General features: G+C 39.6%; 1 protein-coding gene across 2 annotated transcripts in view; it reads right to left on the bottom strand.

The window, feature by feature from the left end:
• Positions 1–305: 305 nt before the first annotated feature.
• Positions 306–20158, bottom strand: part of gpc6b (glypican 6b) — a 50552-nt gene continuing 30699 nt past the window's right edge. The window contains exons 7-10 of one of the 2 annotated variants that reach the window (XM_084122727.1): positions 14890–14919; positions 5118–5248; positions 4320–4486; positions 313–1584 (exon numbers count right to left, since the gene is read on the bottom strand). In XM_084122727.1, coding sequence (XP_083978853.1) covers positions 1385–1584; positions 4320–4486; positions 5118–5248; positions 14890–14919 — 528 coding nt within the window. In that variant the 3' untranslated portion in view covers positions 313–1384. Of the gene's footprint in view, positions 1585–4319; positions 4487–5117; positions 5249–14889; positions 14920–20158 lie in introns of both variants that reach the window. The other variant, XM_084122728.1, reaches the window with a different exon arrangement.

The raw sequence follows: 20158 nt of genomic DNA, 5'->3' as shown, positions 1-20158 counted from the left end.
GTACTGTGGTGATTTGGACCGACAATGTGAACAAGTGTTTTTGACCTTCTGAAATTTATGAGGCTATGAATATAGTTATTTTTTGCTATAGTTATTTTATGCAAAATTGATGCATTTCCATTGGGCGTATTTTCAATTAGCAATTTCAATTAGCTCGTTTGAAGGGTAATGGAAACACAGCTACTTCCATGTTGTATATAAGACAAAAAAACATCTCTATTGCAAACCCCTCCGCGTTGCTGTTGTTGTTTTTGGTGTATACCCATAGAAACCAATGCAGATATTACAGAAGACGACACGGGTCACACATTCTATTGTATTTATTTATTTATAGAGCACTTTACAGGCTACACAGTAACTCCTAAGTGCTGTACATCCCAAGTACATAAAGCAATAATAAAACATAAAAACAAACAAAAATAACCTACGGAAAACCAGAAACCTATGGAGTGTTGCACAAGAAACATTACAATTAGGTCTTAAAGGCAAATAGATGGTAAGAAATACCCTAAAAAATTTTTTTTTTAAAAATCATTCCCAAGGGATGCATATATAATGAAACCAAGACAGGACCCAAAATGGACCCCTGTGGTACCCCACTGGTGCTGGATAAGAAAAACATAAACATTTAAAATTGAAAATTTAAAAACAAAAGTGTAATTTATTCCTGTGATCAAAGCTGAATTTTCAGCATCATTACTCCAGTCTTCAGTGTCACATGATCCTTCAGAAATCATTCTAATATGATGATTTGATGATCAAGAAACATCTATGATTATTATCAGTGTTGAAAACAGTTCATATTTCTGTGGAAACTGATCCATTTTATTCTCAGGATTCTTTGGTGAATAGAAAGTTCAAAAGAACCGCATTTATTTGAATCTTTTGTAACATTATAAATGTTTTTACTGTCACTTTTGATCAATTTAATGCACCCTTGATGAATAAAAGTATTAATTTATAAATAAAAAAACTCACTAAACCCAGACATTTAAACGGTAATGTATGTTCAACCAGATATTATTTTCTACATTCACAAAAGCTTCGCCTGCATGAAAATATTCAAGATGCGTGTGAGAAAAGCAAAAGAGAAGATCCTAATAATCGGCACAATATTACAGATAAAATCTTGCAGTTACAGAAATAGTTCTGGCAGTATTTTCTCAGTTCAATCTTTAGCATTGACTGTCAAGCTCCTAATAAAAGGTTTGCTTGAGGAAATGATGAAGAATTTACATTTTAGGGTGAATTAACCCTTTAAACTACTGTACTGGAGCTTAAGAAGAGCCTTGACTTCCGCTTGTAAAGCTTCCAGCCACTGGAGATCTGGACCGTACGGCTTCAGTGTGTGTGTGTGTGTGTGTGTGTGTGTGTGTGTGAGACACTATCTGACGGCCAGCGCGCTGAAGAACAGCAGCAGAACCTCCGGCCGGACGCTGGACGCTGAAGACGTCTCGTCTCTGTTCTCCTGCTCCTGAACCGGAGTGTGGGTCGGGTGGGTCTGGTGGGTCGGGTCGGTCCTGAAGGATTCTGATTCTGTGACACCGGAGCCAGAGCCGGAGCCGCTGCTCTCTTCATCTGAGACTGAGACGGAGGAAAAGATCACGATCTCAACATCATGGACCCGGTTTATGCCAACATTCAAAGATCTGGGTATGAAAAACGTCTCCGGTTAAGACTGTAACCCCTGTTCCCTGAGAAGGGAACGAGACTGCGTCAGAACGACACTTTGGGGAACGCGCTTAGCGTGCCACGTCTGAAGTATGAATGGAAGCGTGATGACGTATTGAGTGACGGCACACGGAAGCTATAAAGGGATGCTGGCACACAACAGCGTTAGCTTCGCGATGAAGCAAGTCGCTCCCAGCAGGAGGAGTAGTGGCGGAGGGACGCAGTGTCTCGTTCCCTTCTCAGGGAACAGGGGTTACAGTCGGAACCTGAGACGTTCCCTTTCGAGGGGACTCGCACTGCGTCGGAACGACACTTTGGGGAACGAATACCCACTATGCCACAACAAGCCCTGCCTGTCCCAGTGTGAAGCTAGAGTGCCTGGCGTAGAAGGAATGTCCAGACTGTAGAACCTTGTGAATGTGAGGGGTGGCCCAAGGTGAAGGCAAGCTGCGCACCTGATAGGCCATAGGTATCGCCTGAACAATCCATTTGCTTGGATGCGGGAAGCCCTTTCTTGGGCGACCCGAAGCACACCAGCCTTCCTCCACTGAGAAGACCTCTGGACATAAATCTTGAGAGCTCTGACAGGGCAAAGCAGGTGAAGTCTCCCATCTTCCGCTGGCACGTGAGGTGGAGGGTGAAACGCTGCAGAACCGTAGGCAGGCCACAACTGTAGGCCATTACTTCTCTCCTCAGAGAAGTAATGGCTAATGAAAAAGCCTCAGCCGACTACAGAGGTTCGAAGGGGGCCTCGACCAGCCCTTCGAGAACCACTGCCAGGTCCCATTGAGTTGCAGGTCTCATCCTTCAAGCCCCACGGAGAAAACGTACGACCCACAGTTTCCACAGCTCTGGCCGAGGGTGAAATATTGAAACATCCCTCCTGATGGGAATCTCCAATGGAGGGCCCTCTAGGAGCGATATTATGTCTGAGATCCATACCCAGTCCGGCCACTCTCCCTCTCCAGAACTGCAGGGAGCAGAGCGATCGGGGGAATGGTGTGAGGGAGAACCACAGTGGACAGTGTGATGTCTCTCGCGACGCGAACAGATCCACTTCCACTGGGCCGAACCTCTGACATACTGACTCCACCACCTCGGGGGGAAGTCTCCATTCCTCTGGTCTCTTGTGACTGGGCCATAATAAGCCAGTCGTCTATATAATTTAGCACCCTGATACCCTGAAGCCTCAGCGGAGCTAGAGCTGCATCCATGCATTTGGTAAACGTGGGGAGAGAGCTAGGCCGAACGGGAGAACCCAATATTGGAAGAGAGAGACAACCACTCATTCTCCGCTGCTTAAACCAGGAGCTCGGCTCATAATGCGCTGGCAGAACAGCGAGAGAACAGCCCATACATGCTCCGCTCCCAGATGATTATTCCATCTTTTTAATTAATTAGAATTAAATGCAACCATAAACAACAGACAAGTTAAATAAAGTCTGAATGATAGGCTAAATTAAAATATCTAACTGCTCAGACAGATAATATGATTCATTTATTTAACCAGTCTCATAATCTATACGTAAACCTCACTCCTCTGATCTCAATAGGCTGCAGCCTCTAGCCTCCTTGTTAGAGCGCCTGACTCCCTTGCCGGAGACCCGGGTTCGAGGCGTTACACATGCCTCGCATCCAAACAGTATCACGTGTGTCACCTCCCGAAGTTTAACGTGGGCAGGAAGACACACGCTTTCAGCTGTGCTTATAGTAACAATTCAAGTTCCTACAGGACAAACAACACCAAATAGGACAGACACAGACAGTTGACACAGAGCACTTGCTGAAGAGCAAAAAGCTAACTCTGTTGTGTGCCGTCACACGCTACGTCATCACACAACGCCAATAGGATTGGATTAATTTCATTCATACTTCAGACGCGTTACACTAAAAGTGTTCCCCAAAGGGTCGTTCTGACGCAGTGCGAGTTCCCTCGAAAGGGAACTAACAATGACTAAAGCCGCGTTTCCACCGCAGGAACTCTGGAGTTTAGGGTGGGGCTCGGTGTGTTTCCACCGCAGGAATCAGGGTCTAAATGGAGTTCCGGGTAAATATTTCCCCCTCAGAAAGTCCCTGCTGGTGAGGTATTACTTCTTCAATGTTCAGGAACTTTCAGGGGTGGGACTTGGGCGCTCAACATGCTGATTGGTTGAGTTCATGCCGCATTTTGAATGGTTGACTCCACGCAGCATTTTATTTCAACCACCATCTGTTGCGGTGCGTGCAGCAACAGTTGTTTGCTATTCGAATCAACAATGGAGTTTAAAAAATACGACAGATGGACCGACGACGAGGTTCAGGCTTTATTAAGCTTAATTTCAGAGGATGAAATCCATGTAGCGCATAGTCCTACATCACCGGACTAATTTGCCTAATCTTCCCGGTACTTTAAACTGTGGTGGAAACGCAGACAGCAACAAGTCTGAGGGAAAAAAGTTCCTGGGACAGATTGTTTCGGGTAATTTCAGTGGAAACTCTGGAAACAACAGTGAAAGATGGGCCAGACGGCGATGCTTCACGCATGACTTCCCAGAAAACCTCATTGTGTCGTTTGATCATCGCACAGTTAATTCTCCGCTCTTCAGTTCGAGTTCATCAATAAGACACATCAGTGCTTCTGAACACACGTTAGCATTCGTCAGACTTACCGGAGTCCTGGAAGTGGAGGTCAGTGCCGTGGTAAGCGTTCTTCAGCTTGTTGCTCATCATCCGGAGAGCCATGATCTGCTGTCGGACCACAGCGTCGGGTCGGGAAGAGTCTGTGCTGTTATTCTCCTGAAGGATCCATACGTCTTTCTGAATCTCAGGGTCGAACCTGGAACAAAACAACTGGGTAGTTCAGAAAGATCCATGCATAGGGTTCAGCTATTAACGTCTAATAACGTCATTAAAATTAGCCGTGCACATGAATACGCTCATTAACATTAGTTGTGCATATAAATATGCTCATTAATATTAGCAGCACACATTAATATGCTCATCAATATTCGCAGCACACATGAATACGCTCATTAATATTAGCAGCGAACATGAATACACTCATTAATAGTAGCAGTGCACATGAACACGCTCATTAATATTCGCAAATAGATGCACTATTATGATGGATAGATGCACTTTGATGGATTTCAAAACAGAAACGGCCATTCACTGCAATTATAAAGCTTGGAAGAGCCAGGACATTTTTTATTATAACTCCGATTGTATTCGTCTGAAAGAAGAATGTCATATACACCTAGGATGAATTCAGTGTGAGTAAATCATGGGCTAATTTTCATTTTTGTGTGAACTATCCCTTTAATATTAGCAGCCCACATGAATATTAATGATGAGTGTTACCTGCCCTGCTCGAGGCCGTTCCATCAGAACTCGTTCATGAATATGCTCATTAATATGAATATTAACAAGTGAATATGCTCATTAATATGAATATTAACGAGTGTTACCTGCCCTGCTCGAGGCCATTCCAGCAGTTCTCGTTCTCCACTGTCGCCACATGCTCCTCCTGACAGATCGACTCGGGGAGTGACGACCAGAACTTCCTGAACCGCACCAACTTCTCCTTGATGTCCGTCACCTGATGATGAAGACATGAGGAAGACCATTAGAACAACTCATCATTCACACATAGGGCTGGGGCGGTTACCGCATTACCGCAATACCGCGGTCACATGATGCCTACCGCGGGTCTGAGCTCGTCACCGTCATCACCGCAAAAAAAAAAAAAATAGCATTGGCCTGCACATGTGTGCACGTTGTGTCTAATTACATTGATTCTAATGACATGGATTGTGTCTAATGACATTGTGTCTTACATAAGATTTGTTTAGAAAACCTTGAATCCATCAAAAGATGGAGCACATCCTACCTTTCGCGAGTTGGGGAGCGCAATGTTCCATGACACATAATAACATTCCATTCGTATTGACTATTAGGCCTATATGCGAGAGTACCTACAGACATCCCAAGTCTCCCAGAAGTTCCGGGAGTCTCCCGCATATTAATAGCGGCTCCATGATGCCCGCAAATTAGTTAAAATCTCCCGGAATCTAGAGCGAGCGAGCGAGCAAGAGTGCGCATGCGGTGATTTAAAGCGGTTTACCGCTATACCGCGGGAATTTCTTGCTTTTCAACCGCGGTAAGAAAAAATCCATACCGTCCCAGCCCTATTCACACACACACACACACAGCTTTTACTGACAGAAACTATATTCAAATGATTCAATAAAATAATTGAATTCCATTATTCCAGACATTTCAGTCAATGTTTTAGTATCATAGAGATACTTTTATATCTTATTTTTATTTTTATATTTTTTTTGTGATTTTTTGTCTTTTTATTCATTTTGTTTTGGTCTATGTAGTTTTAATTTATGTAATTTTAAAATGAGTACATCAAATGAAAATGTTTCCTTAACAAGCTGAAACATTAATACATTTCTTATATGTTATTTTATTTCAGTTAATGCTTATTTTATATCAAGTAAAAATTGTTTTGTTAACTATAATAACCTTGGTTTCAATAACGCAATGTTCTTAACGGTCCACACTTTTTCTAACCGATGAATTTACTTAACTTTTCTTTTTTTAACTTTAACTATTTTAAAGGTTCCTCGTTTTGTTTCGGAGGTCAGAAACACTTTAATGTCCTCATAATCTCCTCCGCAGCTTCAGCTGTTTTCCTCAGTGTCTGAAACGCTTCGTTTGAAGATTCAGTCTCGAGAGCTGCTCTGCTCTGATTGGTCAGAAACCAAACACTCATCATCATATCTGAATCTCAGCTCTTGATCGCAGTGATACGAACAGTAACGATGGCGTGGGTTTTACCGTATCAATCTCATCAAAGTGGATTTGCTTTGTCAGCAGAAAACAGCGTCTTCTCGACCTGAACTACACTGGCCCGGTCCTGCAGATTTGCTTTATAAAACATCAGGAAGATTAGACCCTTCCTATCAGAGATACACAGCTCCTTGTCCAAGCTCTCAGAAAGCCCTCGTCACTCCTCTCTTCATCAGTTTGCACTGGTTCCCAACAGCCGCACTGATGTTTGCCTACAAGACAACCACTGGCTCTGCACCAATACACCCAAACCCGCTAGTTCAGACGCCCTCCAGACGCTTGTGCTCTGCAAGTGAACGACGCCTCGTGGAGCATCATCCCAAAGAGCCACGAAATCACTCTCCTGGACCGTTCCCAGCTGGAGGAATGACCCATTAATACTAGCACTTACCTCTTCGATTCTATTTGTTTTGTTTTTCTGATTAAAAAAAAACAACCTTGCTATGTGTTCTGTGCCAAACTAACTGAGACTCGTTACAGCACTTGTGTGAGAGGTGTGTGTGTGTGAGAGAGGTGTACACTGCTGTCCTCTTGCTGGTCTGACTGCTTCTATTGTTCTCCTCATTTGTAATTCGCTTCGGATAAAAGCGTCTGCTAAATGATTAAATGTAAAATGTAAATGAACAACATGAACCAAACCCTTCCAGTCTCAGATACAACTACAGTGTTTGAGGCCGGAGCTAAGAGATGTTGCTCAGCCAATCAGGACCAGAGACTGGCATTATGCTAATGAGACCTGCACTGAAGCATCATCCAGATGAAGAGTGTGTGTGTGTGTGTGTGTGTGTGCATGTGTGTGCATGTGTGTGTGTGTGTGTGTGTGTGTGTGTGTGTGTGTGTGTGTCTCCTCCACTAGAGGGAGCAAATGCTCCAGGAACTGCTCGATGAAACTCAAACACACCTGAGATGTGCTAGTGTATTTTTTTCTAAATGAATCACATTTATACATAAAAGAATATCAAAATGACAAACCATTCCTTTAATACTTAACAGGTATTAACTAATGTGACCTTATATACATTATGAAATATTATACCATGCTCCTGCAAGATGTAAGGAAACAATTAAATTAACAAGGCTAAAAATTCATATGTCCAGTTGCTTCGGAAGGACTTTGATATAATGAATGATCGTGTAACTTTAACTCACAGAAGCTTTTTATTTGCTGAAAGGTAAATCTTCTGATATGACATCGGACTCTCGTCATGTGACACTTTATTCAAGCAAGAAGATGCCCTGCATAAGTTGAAATGAATGAAATACTGATGACTAAATACACTGCCGTTCAAAAGTTTGGGGTCAGTAAGTATTTTTTTTAAGAAATTAATAATTGTTTTCATCAAGGACACATTAAATTGATTTACTGTTAAATTGAACAGTAAAAACAGTTACAAAAGATTCTATCTCAGAGAAATGCTGTTCTTTTGAACTTTCTGTTCATCAAAGAATCCTGAGAAATAAAATGTAACTACACCGTTCCACTGACGGCCATTCTGACAAAAAGAAATATTCATATAAACTGAAGAAATGTATATATATATATACAGTATATGATGTGTTTAACACATGCAGCGCTTCAGGAGCGGGTCCACAGGCCGAACTCATGAAACACGGGATGGATGTTTGGTTAGTCTCTGTTTGTCAGGCTGCAATCAGCAAAGCACAGAATACGCCTTTAAATAAACACAATCCAAACAAATCTGACCTCGTGTGTTTAGTTTGTGTGGTAAGTCTCGAAAGTGATAATTATACTCACGCATGTATAACGAGTAAATAAAAACATGGCTAGAAAAAAAGGATGAACGACTTTCATTCTGTGTTCCATGAAAAAAAAACTATTTTAAGCCACTAGCATTTTAATAATATAGGCTATTTGAAGTGTATGCTAAAAGCATCATAAAAATAACATGCATATTATGGCATTAGTTGCACCAAATGAGACGCGACCGCAACACATTTCTATGGAAATCAGTTGTTCAAACATTTTAACATAAAAGTCTTGGATTCAATTCATTGTTCAATGATTTCTATAAAAATATACTTCATCAACGAGACCTGAACATAACAAACACAAGGGCGACTAAGATAATCTAATAAATATTAGAGATACTTCTGACTAGAATGCGCATGCGTCGCGTCTGAACGCGTTGTTGTCTTTGGAGCTCTATCGATTTGATTTATAATTCTTGATTTTTCCCTTTAAACTCACTTACAACGAACATTTTCTACTTTTCCTCACTGAGAAGCACTACTGCTCAAACCTCATAGTTACAACGCGGACTGTTGAGCAGACGCGTCTCTAGCCTATTATGGCTCGTTTCCACTGAGCAGTACAGTACGGTACGGTACAGTACGGTACGGTTCGGGTCTGTTAACCATGATCTGGCTAGCGTTTCCACTGCCAACAGTACCCTTACTTGATAGGCGTGGTGTTTCGATCGACGTAATTTTCGCGCGAAGAAGAACATAGTAAACTACAATGGATGACATACAGCAGATCTTGTTCTTGCTCCTCGACATGTTTGTCACAAGAAGACAAGCGCCGACATTAGGCTTTTCTCAATATTAAGTACGCAAAGTTTGTACTTGCCATGTGCGACTCACTCCTACATGCACATGGTACAGCGCGCTCTTAAAAGCGTCACTCAGCTCGCTCTGCTACTCCGGTTATCTCTGTTACTCTGTATGTACAAATTTAAGCAACAATAAAACGAAATATGTTATAAAACACTACTCTGCCTCTTTTCGTTTTCATTTAAATAAATTAAACATTATAGGGACACAAATGTGGTTCATGCGCAACGCATATTGATTATTCACTGCACGTTATACGTTATTCTATTTATAACAAAACGATTTAAAACACAACCCTAACGTTACCTCTTTTCGTTTAAATAATAAAAAAAATTACACATTACAGGCAATATATGCATTTGTACAAATGTTGCAATAAACATCAGTGATAATCTTGTAATAAGAAAATGACAAGAAACCATATTTCTTTTTGTAAAATTTCAGTTTTATAAATAATAGCCAATATAAAAGTTTAAGTAAAAGGTACAAGAAGCTATACAATAAGAAATAAAGCAAACAATTCAGTCAAATGTCCAAATGCTGCGCTAGTCTAACATTACAACAGTAAAGTTAAATACAAATAGCCTATAATATGAAACTAAACTTAGCCCTCAGTCAAAACGATTGACAGGGAATGAATTATATATTCACGAGACCAAAGATCGCCCGTTAGGTCTGCACAAGACGAATTATATCTCATGTTTAACCACTACCGTCGGAGTCATCGGCGAACGTCAGAAGAACTAACTTAGCCGAGGAAAGGCTCATCCAGCCGGGAAACATGAGCGCCGAGCGCCCGCTGATCGCATGGATCTCACAACCGGGGAAAAACAAATCATCTTTATAAATAAACCACAGATTAGAGCTTTAAACAACTACATTCTCGCCTGAAAAACTCTTAAAATTACATTTCGTGACACAGTAACAGTATATTATATTAAACTGTATATAAAAAAATGGCGCTTCTTATGTTGTCATTCCCCTCGTAGCACGCGCAAGTGACGATTCTCTGTCAACCAATCAACGTCCTGCAGTGAGTCTAGCTCCACCTTTTAGTACCGTACCACTGTGCTAGGTACCCCAACGGAAGGGTACCCAAAAAGTGGTACGGTACGGTTCGGCTTTTTGGTACCATTCTCAACTTTTGGCAGTGGAAACGCAAATAAAAGGGTACCGACCCGTACCGTACCGTACCGTACCGCTCGGTGGAAACGCGCCATTAGTGATCCAACGCCGGATACTCTTATAGGTTACGTCCGTGGATCACGGCTGAACGCGTCTTCTCCACACTCACTTACAAACAAACATGGCGAATATATCAGATGTAAGTAGTCTACCCTTTGGTGCAGGTGAGGACACATTTGAGCTGCACGCATTGCAGTCTGAGCTGGAAGCTGTTGAGAAACAGATCCACGACCTTTTAGTGAGACAGGCCGAGCTGATAGACCGGCGGTTAGCTCTTGAAACATCACGCGCCGATGCACACAAATCAGTGATTAACGTTACTAACCCGCTGACTCCGACCTCGTCTACTCCGTGCGTTACTCAGCATCGGTCCCGAGCGCCGAGGTCGCGATCAGCCATGGTCTCGTTCACTCCGGCTCCAACACGCCACCACGAAGCCTGGATGGTTCCGCAGCGGAAGACGCGAGTCAGGTCTAGACCAAGAAGACTCTCTCCGACCCTCCCGGTTTTCCAGTTATCCACACAGAACCGCTTCTCCCCTCTTCGCGAAACCGAACGCGATGCTGTGATCATCGGCGATTCCATCGTTCGGCACGTACACGCTACGTTAGGTAAAAGTAAGGTGCACAATCACTGCTTTCCTGGTGCTCGTGTTTCTGAAATCGCTGCTCGCGTTCTCGAGATTCTGAACGGTGACGAGCGCGTCGGAACTGTGGTCCTGCACGCGGGAGTGAACGACATCAGGCTGCGCCAGACGGAGGTTCTGAAGAAAGACTTCAGGAATCTGATCGATACGGTACGCAGCACATCGCCTGAAATAACGATCATAGTGTCAGGACCGCTTCCCACGTACCGACTAGGACATGAAAAGTTTAGTAGACTATTCGTGCTAAATGAATGGTTAATGTCATGGTGCAATGAGCAGAAACTGCTCTTTGTAAATAATTGGAATCTGTTTTGGGAGCGTCCTAGGCTTTTCCGTGCCGATGGCTTACACCCAAGCAGATTCGGAGTGGATCTTCTGTCGGATAACATCTCCAAAATGTTAAATACCATTAAATGACTAGTAACCAAAAGTCCAAATCATAGTCTCTCCTGCACCAATTTAAATGATATAAATACTAGTGTAGAACATTGCATAGAAACTGTGTCTATTCCTCGTTTAGTGAGATCAAATAATAATTCTACTGCAGGATCTAGGAAAAATCTAATTGTTATTAAAACAGAAAATGTTGCTATTAGTAAACAAAAACAATTTTTAAAGCTAGGTCTTCTAAACATTAGATCACTCACACCTAAGGCAGTTATTGTAAATGAAATAGTCACAGATAATAGCTTCGATGTACTTTGCCTTACTGAAACCTGGCTTAAACCAAATGATTATTTCGGTCTAAATGAGTCTACTCCATCTGGATACTCCTATAAGCATGAACCCCGTCTGATTGGTCGTGGCGGCGGTGTTGCAACAATCTATAGAGATATTCTCAATGTTACTCAGAAAACAGGTTATAAGTTTATTTCGTTTGAAGTACTTGTACTAAATGTTACGCTCTTAGATGTTAGAAAAAAATCCATATTATCTCTAGCCTTGGCTACCATATATAGACCGCCTGGGCCTTACGCTGATTTCCTAAAAGAGTTTGTAGATTTTCTCTCAGATCTATTGGTCAATGTAGATAAAGCATTAATTGTTGGAGATTTTAACATACACGTAGATAATTCAAATGATGCGTTAGGGGCTGCGTTTACAGATTTATTAAATTCCTTTGGGGTCAAGCAAAACGTCATCGGACCAACTCATCGTCTTAATCACACACTCGATTTAATTATATCGTATGGAACCGATCCAACCGATATAGATATCATTCCACAAAGTGATGATGTCACTGACCATTACTTGGTAACTTGCATACTACGTACTGCTGTAATATGTCATGCTGCGCCGCGTTATCGACCAGGCAGAACAATCCTTCCATCCACCATAGATAATTTCTCAAATTGCTTATCTAATCTGTCTCAGCTGCTGCCTGAACCCAAACAAACAGATGAACTAGATGAACTAACTAGCACTATGAGCACCATTCTCTCTAGAACATTGGATGTTGTTGCACCCATTAAATTAAAAAAGGTCAGAGAGAAAATTAAAGCACCATGGTACAATAATACTACGCATGTTCTAAAGAGAGAAACCCGTAATTTAGAGCGTAAATGGAAACAAACTAATTTAGAGGTCTTTAGAATCGCGTGGAAAGACAGTATGTCACGTTATAAAAAGACCCTAAAAGCGGCCAGGGCTGAGCACCTCCGCAAACTAATAGAAAATAACCAAAACAATCCTAGGTTTTTATTTAACACCGTGGCTAGACTAACAAATAAACAGAAGTCACCTGAACAAAATATCCCGTTACAGTTTAGTAGTAATGATTTCATTAACTTCTTCACTGAGAAAATAGAAAACATCAGAACCACAATTGTAAACGTTCAATCTTCAATCGCGCCTTATAATTCAGCCTCAATTATCACCCCTCAAGAACAATTACAATGCTTTACAACTATAGAACAAAAAGAGTTAAATAAACTTATCACTTCATCTAAAACAACAACATGTTTATTAGATCCTATACCAACTAAACTACTGAAAGAAGTGTTACCTGTAGTGGAAGAGCCTCTCCTCAATATTATTAACTCATCTTTATCTTTTGGTCATGTTCCAAGAACATTTAAACTGGCAGTTATAAAACCTCTCATTAAGAAACCACAATTAGATCATAATAATCTAGCAAATTATAGACCCATTTCAAATCTTCCATTTATGTCTAAAATACTAGAAAAAGTTGTGTTTGCTCAACTGGGCTCTTTCTTGCAAGAAAATTATATCTATGAAAAGTTTCAGTCTGGATTCAGGCCGCATCATAGCACTGAAACTGCGCTTGTTAAAATCACAAATGATTTACTTTTAGCTTCTGACCAAGGCTGTATCTCAATACTAGTTTTACTTGATCTAAGTGCTGCGTTCGATACTATAGATCACACAATACTCTTAGATCGACTACAAAATTATACTGGTGTTCAAGGACAAGCATTAAGCTGGTTTAGATCATACTTATCTGACCGCTACCATTTTGTCTATTTAAATGGAGAAAAATCGATCATAACTCCAGTAAACTATGGAGTGCCGCAGGGATCTGTGTTGGACCCTCTATTATTCTCAATATATATGATGCCACTTGGAAATATTATAAGGAAACATGGAATTAGTTTCCGTTGTTATGCTGATGACACTCAAATATATATTTCATCACGGCCGGATGAAAATGCTAAATTATCCAAATTGACAGAGTGTGTTAAAGATATAAAAGATTGGATGACGCATAATTTTCTATTATTAAATCCAGACAAGACAGAGGTAATACTTATCGGTTCAAAAAACCGCCCACAGAACCTCTCACAATACAACTTTGACATCGTAGGATGTCCTGTTACTTTATCCTCTACAGTAAAAGACCTGGGTGTTATACTAGATTGTAACCTGTCTTTTGAAAATCATATTTCGTATGTTACAAAAACAGCCTTTTTCCACCTTAGAAACATTGCTAAGCTACGTAACATGCTATCAGTTTCTGATGCAGAAAAGTTAGTTCATGCATTCATGACCTCGAGACTAGATTACTGTAATGCTTTATTAGCTGGTTGTCCTGCATCCTCAATAAACAAGCTACAGTTAGTCCAAAATGCCGCCGCTAGAGTTCTTACTAGATCAAGAAAATATGATCATATAACACCAATTTTATCATCACTACATTGGTTACCTATAAAGTTCCGTATTAATTATAAGGTATTGCTACTGACTTATAAAGCCCTAAACGGCTTAGCTCCAGTCTATTTAACGGATCTTCTATCGCCCTATAATCCATCGCGCTCTTTAAGATCAATAAATTCGAGGCTTTTGGTTATACCTAGGATATCCAGATCCACCAAAGGAGGGAGAGCATTTTCACATTTAGCTCCAAAACTCTGGAATAGTCTTCCTGATACTGTTCGTTGCTCGGACTCGCTCTCCCAGTTTAAAACTAGATTAAAGACGCATATTTTCGGCCAGGCATTCATATAATATTGTTAATCTTACAGTTCAAACTACAATCCGGCCTCTAGTTCATAAATGCCAGAGGAGAACTGGCCCCCGACTGAGCCTGGGTTCTCCCAAGGTTTTTTTTTTTTTTCTCCATTAGGTCACCTGATGGAGTTTTAGGTCACCATTAGGTCACAGTTTTTTCGGTTCCTTGCCACTGTTGCCTTTGGCTTGCTCAGTCGGGGATATTTTGGGGATATTTAATTTTATTCTATCAATCAATAAATTCCACTAGAAACAAACCTTGTATTATTTTATTTTAATTTAATACTGTGAAGCTGCTTTGATACAATCTGTATTGTGAAAAGCGCTATACAAATATACTTGATTTGATTTGATTTGATTAGTTGATTAAATACTTTATAAATGACCAGACGAGACTCAGATCTGAAACACACTGGAGACGCTGCTCTTACAGTATAAGAGAGTGTGTGTGTGTGTGTGTGTGTGTGTGTGTGTGTGCAGGAGAATAAACACTGAGCAACTCTTACACTGTGTTGCATGAGTTTCCACACAATCCTCTGGCAAGCGTTTAAAACAGGAGGAAGAAATACATGCATTAATAAACTCTGAGAACACACTGATTATGGTTTATTAATTTCACCTGGATAGTGTTGATGCCATTAAGGGTCACAGAGACACAACGACTAACTAGATCAACTAGCTGGAACTAACTAGATCAGGGGTTTTAAAACTTTTTGGGTGTGTGGACCACTATTTGTAATCAAGAATTTTCGCGGACCACCTCATAATACACATAATAAAATATGTCTACACATACCTGAATTAATCCGCACCTCTAAATAGGCTTACTAGCACTAAAACTATAACTGGTCATCACATCAGTATATACGGCTTGTTAAAAGAAAGTTTACTGCTCACAACGGTTGCCACATATTTTATTTATTTATTTATTTATTTATTTATTTCCATAGCAATGGAGTATTAAATCTATACAGTAGTAATAAGAACACTTGGATATAGTCAACATTTCAAAACCTTTGGTAACTTGCATACTACGTACTGCTGTAATATGTCATGCTGCGCCGCGTTATCGACCAGGCAGAACAATCCTTCCATCCACCATAGATAATTTCTCAAATTGCTTATCTAATCTGTCTCAGCTGCTGCCTGAACCCAAACAAACAGATGAACTAGATGAACTAACTAGCACTATGAGCACCATTCTCTCTAGAACATTGGATGTTGTTGCACCCATTAAATTAAAAAAGGTCAGAGAGAAAATTAAAGCACCATGGTACAATAATACTACGCATGTTCTAAAGAGAGAAACCCGTAATTTAGAGCGTAAATGGAAACAAACTAATTTAGAGGTCTTTAGAATCGCGTGGAAAGACAGTATGTCACGTTATAAAAAGACCCTAAAAGCGGCCAGGGCTGAGCACCTCCGCAAACTAATAGAAAATAACCAAAACAATCCTAGGTTTTTATTTAACACCGTGGCTAGACTAACAAATAAACAGAAGTCACCTGAACAAAATATCCCGTTACAGTTTAGTAGTAATGATTTCATTAACTTCTTCACTGAGAAAATAGAAAACATCAGAACCACAATTGTAAACGTTCAATCTTCAATCGCGCCTTATAATTCAGCCTCAATTATCACCCCTCAAGAACAATTACAATGCTTTACAACTATAGAACAAAAAGAGTTAAATAAACTTATCACTTCATCTAAAACAACAACATGTTTATTAGATCCTATACCAACTAAACTACTGAAAGAAGTGTTACCTGTAGTGGAAGAGCCTCTCCTCAATATTATTAACTCATCTTTATCTTTTGGTCATGTTCCAAGAACATTTAAACTGGCAGTTATAAAACCTCTCATTAAGAAACCACAATTAGATCATAATAATCTAGCAAATTATAGACCCATTTCAAATCTTCCATTTATGTCTAAAATACTAGAAAAAGTTGTGTTTGCTCAACTGGGCTCTTTCTTGCAAGAAAATTATATCTATGAAAAGTTTCAGTCTGGATTCAGGCCGCATCATAGCACTGAAACTGCGCTCGTTAAAATCACAAATGATTTACTTTTAGCTTCTGACCAAGGCTGTATCTCAATACTAGTTTTACTTGATCTAAGTGCTGCGTTCGATACTATAGATCACACAATACTCTTAGATCGACTACAAAATTATACTGGTGTTCAAGGACAAGCATTAAGCTGGTTTAGATCATACTTATCTGACCGCTACCATTTTGTCTATTTAAATGGAGAAAAATCGATCATAACTCCAGTAAACTATGGAGTGCCGCAGGGATCTGTGTTGGACCCTCTATTATTCTCAATATATATGATGCCACTTGGAAATATTATAAGGAAACATGGAATTAGTTTCCGTTGTTATGCTGATGACACTCAAATATATATTTCATCACGGCCGGATGAAAATGCTAAATTATCCAAATTGACAGAGTGTGTTAAAGATATAAAAGATTGGATGACGCATAATTTTCTATTATTAAATCCAGACAAGACAGAGGTAATACTTATCGGTTCAAAAAACCGCCCACAGAACCTCTCACAATACAACTTTGACATCGTAGGATGTCCTGTTACTTTATCCTCTACAGTAAAAGACCTGGGTGTTATACTAGATTGTAACCTGTCTTTTGAAAATCATATTTCGTATGTTACAAAAACAGCCTTTTTCCACCTTAGAAACATTGCTAAGCTACGTAACATGCTATCAGTTTCTGATGCAGAAAAGTTAGTTCATGCATTCATGACCTCGAGACTAGATTACTGTAATGCTTTATTAGCTGGTTGTCCTGCATCCTCAATAAACAAGCTACAGTTAGTCCAAAATGCCGCCGCTAGAGTTCTTACTAGATCAAGAAAATATGATCATATAACACCAATTTTATCATCACTACATTGGTTACCTATAAAGTTCCGTATTAATTATAAGGTATTGCTACTGACTTATAAAGCCCTAAACGGCTTAGCTCCAGTCTATTTAACGGATCTTCTATCGCCCTATAATCCATCGCGCTCTTTAAGATCAATAAATTCGAGGCTTTTGGTTATACCTAGGATATCCAGATCCACCAAAGGAGGGAGAGCATTTTCACATTTAGCTCCAAAACTCTGGAATAGTCTTCCTGATACTGTTCGTTGCTCGGACTCGCTCTCCCAGTTTAAAACTAGATTAAAGACGCATATTTTCGGCCAGGCATTCATATAATATTGTTAATCTTACAGTTCAAACTACAATCCGGCCTCTAGTTCATAAATGCCAGAGGAGAACTGGCCCCCGACTGAGCCTGGGTTCTCCCAAGGTTTTTTTTTTTTTTCTCCATTAGGTCACCTGATGGAGTTTTAGGTCACCATTAGGTCACAGTTTTTTCGGTTCCTTGCCACTGTTGCCTTTGGCTTGCTCAGTCGGGGATATTTTGGGGATATTTAATTTTATTCTATCAATCAATAAATTCCACTAGAAACAAACCTTGTATTATTTTATTTTAATTTAATACTGTGAAGCTGCTTTGATACAATCTGTATTGTGAAAAGCGCTATACAAATATACTTGATTTGATTTGATTTGATTAGTTGATTAAATACTTTATAAATGACCAGACGAGACTCAGATCTGAAACACACTGGAGACGCTGCTCTTACAGTATAAGAGAGTGTGTGTGTGTGTGTGTGTGTGTGTGTGTGTGTGCAGGAGAATAAACACTGAGCAACTCTTACACTGTGTTGCATGAGTTTCCACACAATCCTCTGGCAAGCGTTTAAAACAGGAGGAAGAAATACATGCATTAATAAACTCTGAGAACACACTGATTATGGTTTATTAATTTCACCTGGATAGTGTTGATGCCATTAAGGGTCACAGAGACACAACGACTAACTAGATCAACTAGCTGGAACTAACTAGATCAGGGGTTTTCAAACTTTTTGGGTGTGTGGACCACTATTTGTAATCAAGAATTTTCGCGGACCACCTCATAATACACATAATAAAATATGTCTACACATACCTGAATTAATCCGCACCTCTAAATAGGCTTACTAGCACTAAAACTATAACTGGTCATCACATCAGTATATACGGCTTGTTAAAAGAAAGTTTACTGCTCACAACGGTTGCCACATATTTTATTTATTTATTTATTTATTTATTTATTTCCATAGCAATGGAGTATTAAATCTATACAGTAGTAATAAGAACACTTGGATATAGTCAACATTTCAAAACCTTTGGTGATTTTAGGGGATTATTAATCTTCAGAGTTTTACAAGTCCTCAAAAAGTAACGTTAGGCTTGAGTTTGTTCACTTAACAAGCACATCCGCAAAACATTTCAGAAACGCGAGATCAAGAAACTAACTGGAAATTAACATAATAACAGGCCTTATTCATTCCATTTATAAACATTTTGTTTCATAAACTGCCTATAAACTAAAGGCTATGTGTGTGATGTGATAATGAGAACATATTTGCCTCTGCCCTTTTCTCTTCAGAGAACTGTTGTTATCCACCGATCCATGTTGTGGTTCTAACGGCACTGAACTTGAACGTCACGGCCGAGCGCCACTAGCCTATTTGAGTAATCACACAATAACTTGACAATTTAATTTAAATTGTATATCAATATAGGCCTACATATTCTTTTTACTTTTTTAATGGGAATTTCCTGGTAAAATGAAGGCAAAAAAATATTATTTTATATTTTATTTTGCCTTTCCACGGACCACCTGCAGTACCCTCACGGACCACTAGTGGTCCGCGGACCACAGTTTGGGAATGGCCGAACTAGATGAAAGAAAGAAATAATAATTTTTAGTCATGCAAAAACGTATTAAAATTATTAAAAGTGACAATAAAGACTTTTATAATGTTAAAAACAGTGAAATATTATTCCAGTGTAAATCATCTGTTTTCTCTGTGAATATATAGTAAAGTGTAATTTATTCCTGTGATCAAAGCTGAATTTTCAGCATCATTACTCCAGTCTTCAGTGTCACATGATCCTTCAGAAATCACTCTAATATGATGATCTGATGATCAGGAAACATTTATGATTATTATCAGTGTTGAAAACAGTTCATATTTCTGTGGAAACTGTGATCAATTTCATTTTTCAGGATTCTTTGATGAATAGAAAGTTCAAAAGAACAGCATTTATTTGAAACAGAATCTTTTGTAACATTATAAATGTCTTTACTGTCACTGATGAGTTTAATGCGTCCTTGATGATTAAAAGCGTTGACTTCTTAAACAGAAACTCCAGTGTTAAACGAACTCTCCTGGGAGACTGACTCCACACTCAAGAGTGTTTAACACTGAAGCAGTGTTAAAGATAATGAGATCATTAAGTGATTAATTGAGTGATGATTGAGCATTACTGAAGACACCTGATGATAACAAGCAGAATCACCAAAGGAGAAAATCACAATTGTAAGTCACCATTATGGTGATCAGTGTGTGCTTTAGTTGGGCTCTTGACCCTTGAACTATTAATGTTAGAGTTAGTTTGTCTGCTGTAACTGAGTTAAAACTGCCAGAGGAACAAAGAGAAACGGTGATCAGGTGTTGGTTATGTTTTAACATAATTATCATTTGACCTAAATCATTAAACTCATTTAGAGCCTAATCTCTGATTAAGGTTTATATTGTTACAGTATTACTGTGATTCTACAGCATAAGATCCAGAATCTTCAAAATAATCCAAAGGATTTTTTACAATTTGTTCTGATAAAAAAAAAATCTTTCTTTTAGGCACA

This window comes from Abramis brama (genome assembly GCF_963993115.1).
Source record: "Abramis brama genome assembly, chromosome: 8".
Classification (NCBI taxonomy): domain Eukaryota; kingdom Metazoa; phylum Chordata; class Actinopteri; order Cypriniformes; family Leuciscidae; genus Abramis; species Abramis brama.
This window is presented reverse-complemented; position numbering and strand designations above follow the sequence as displayed.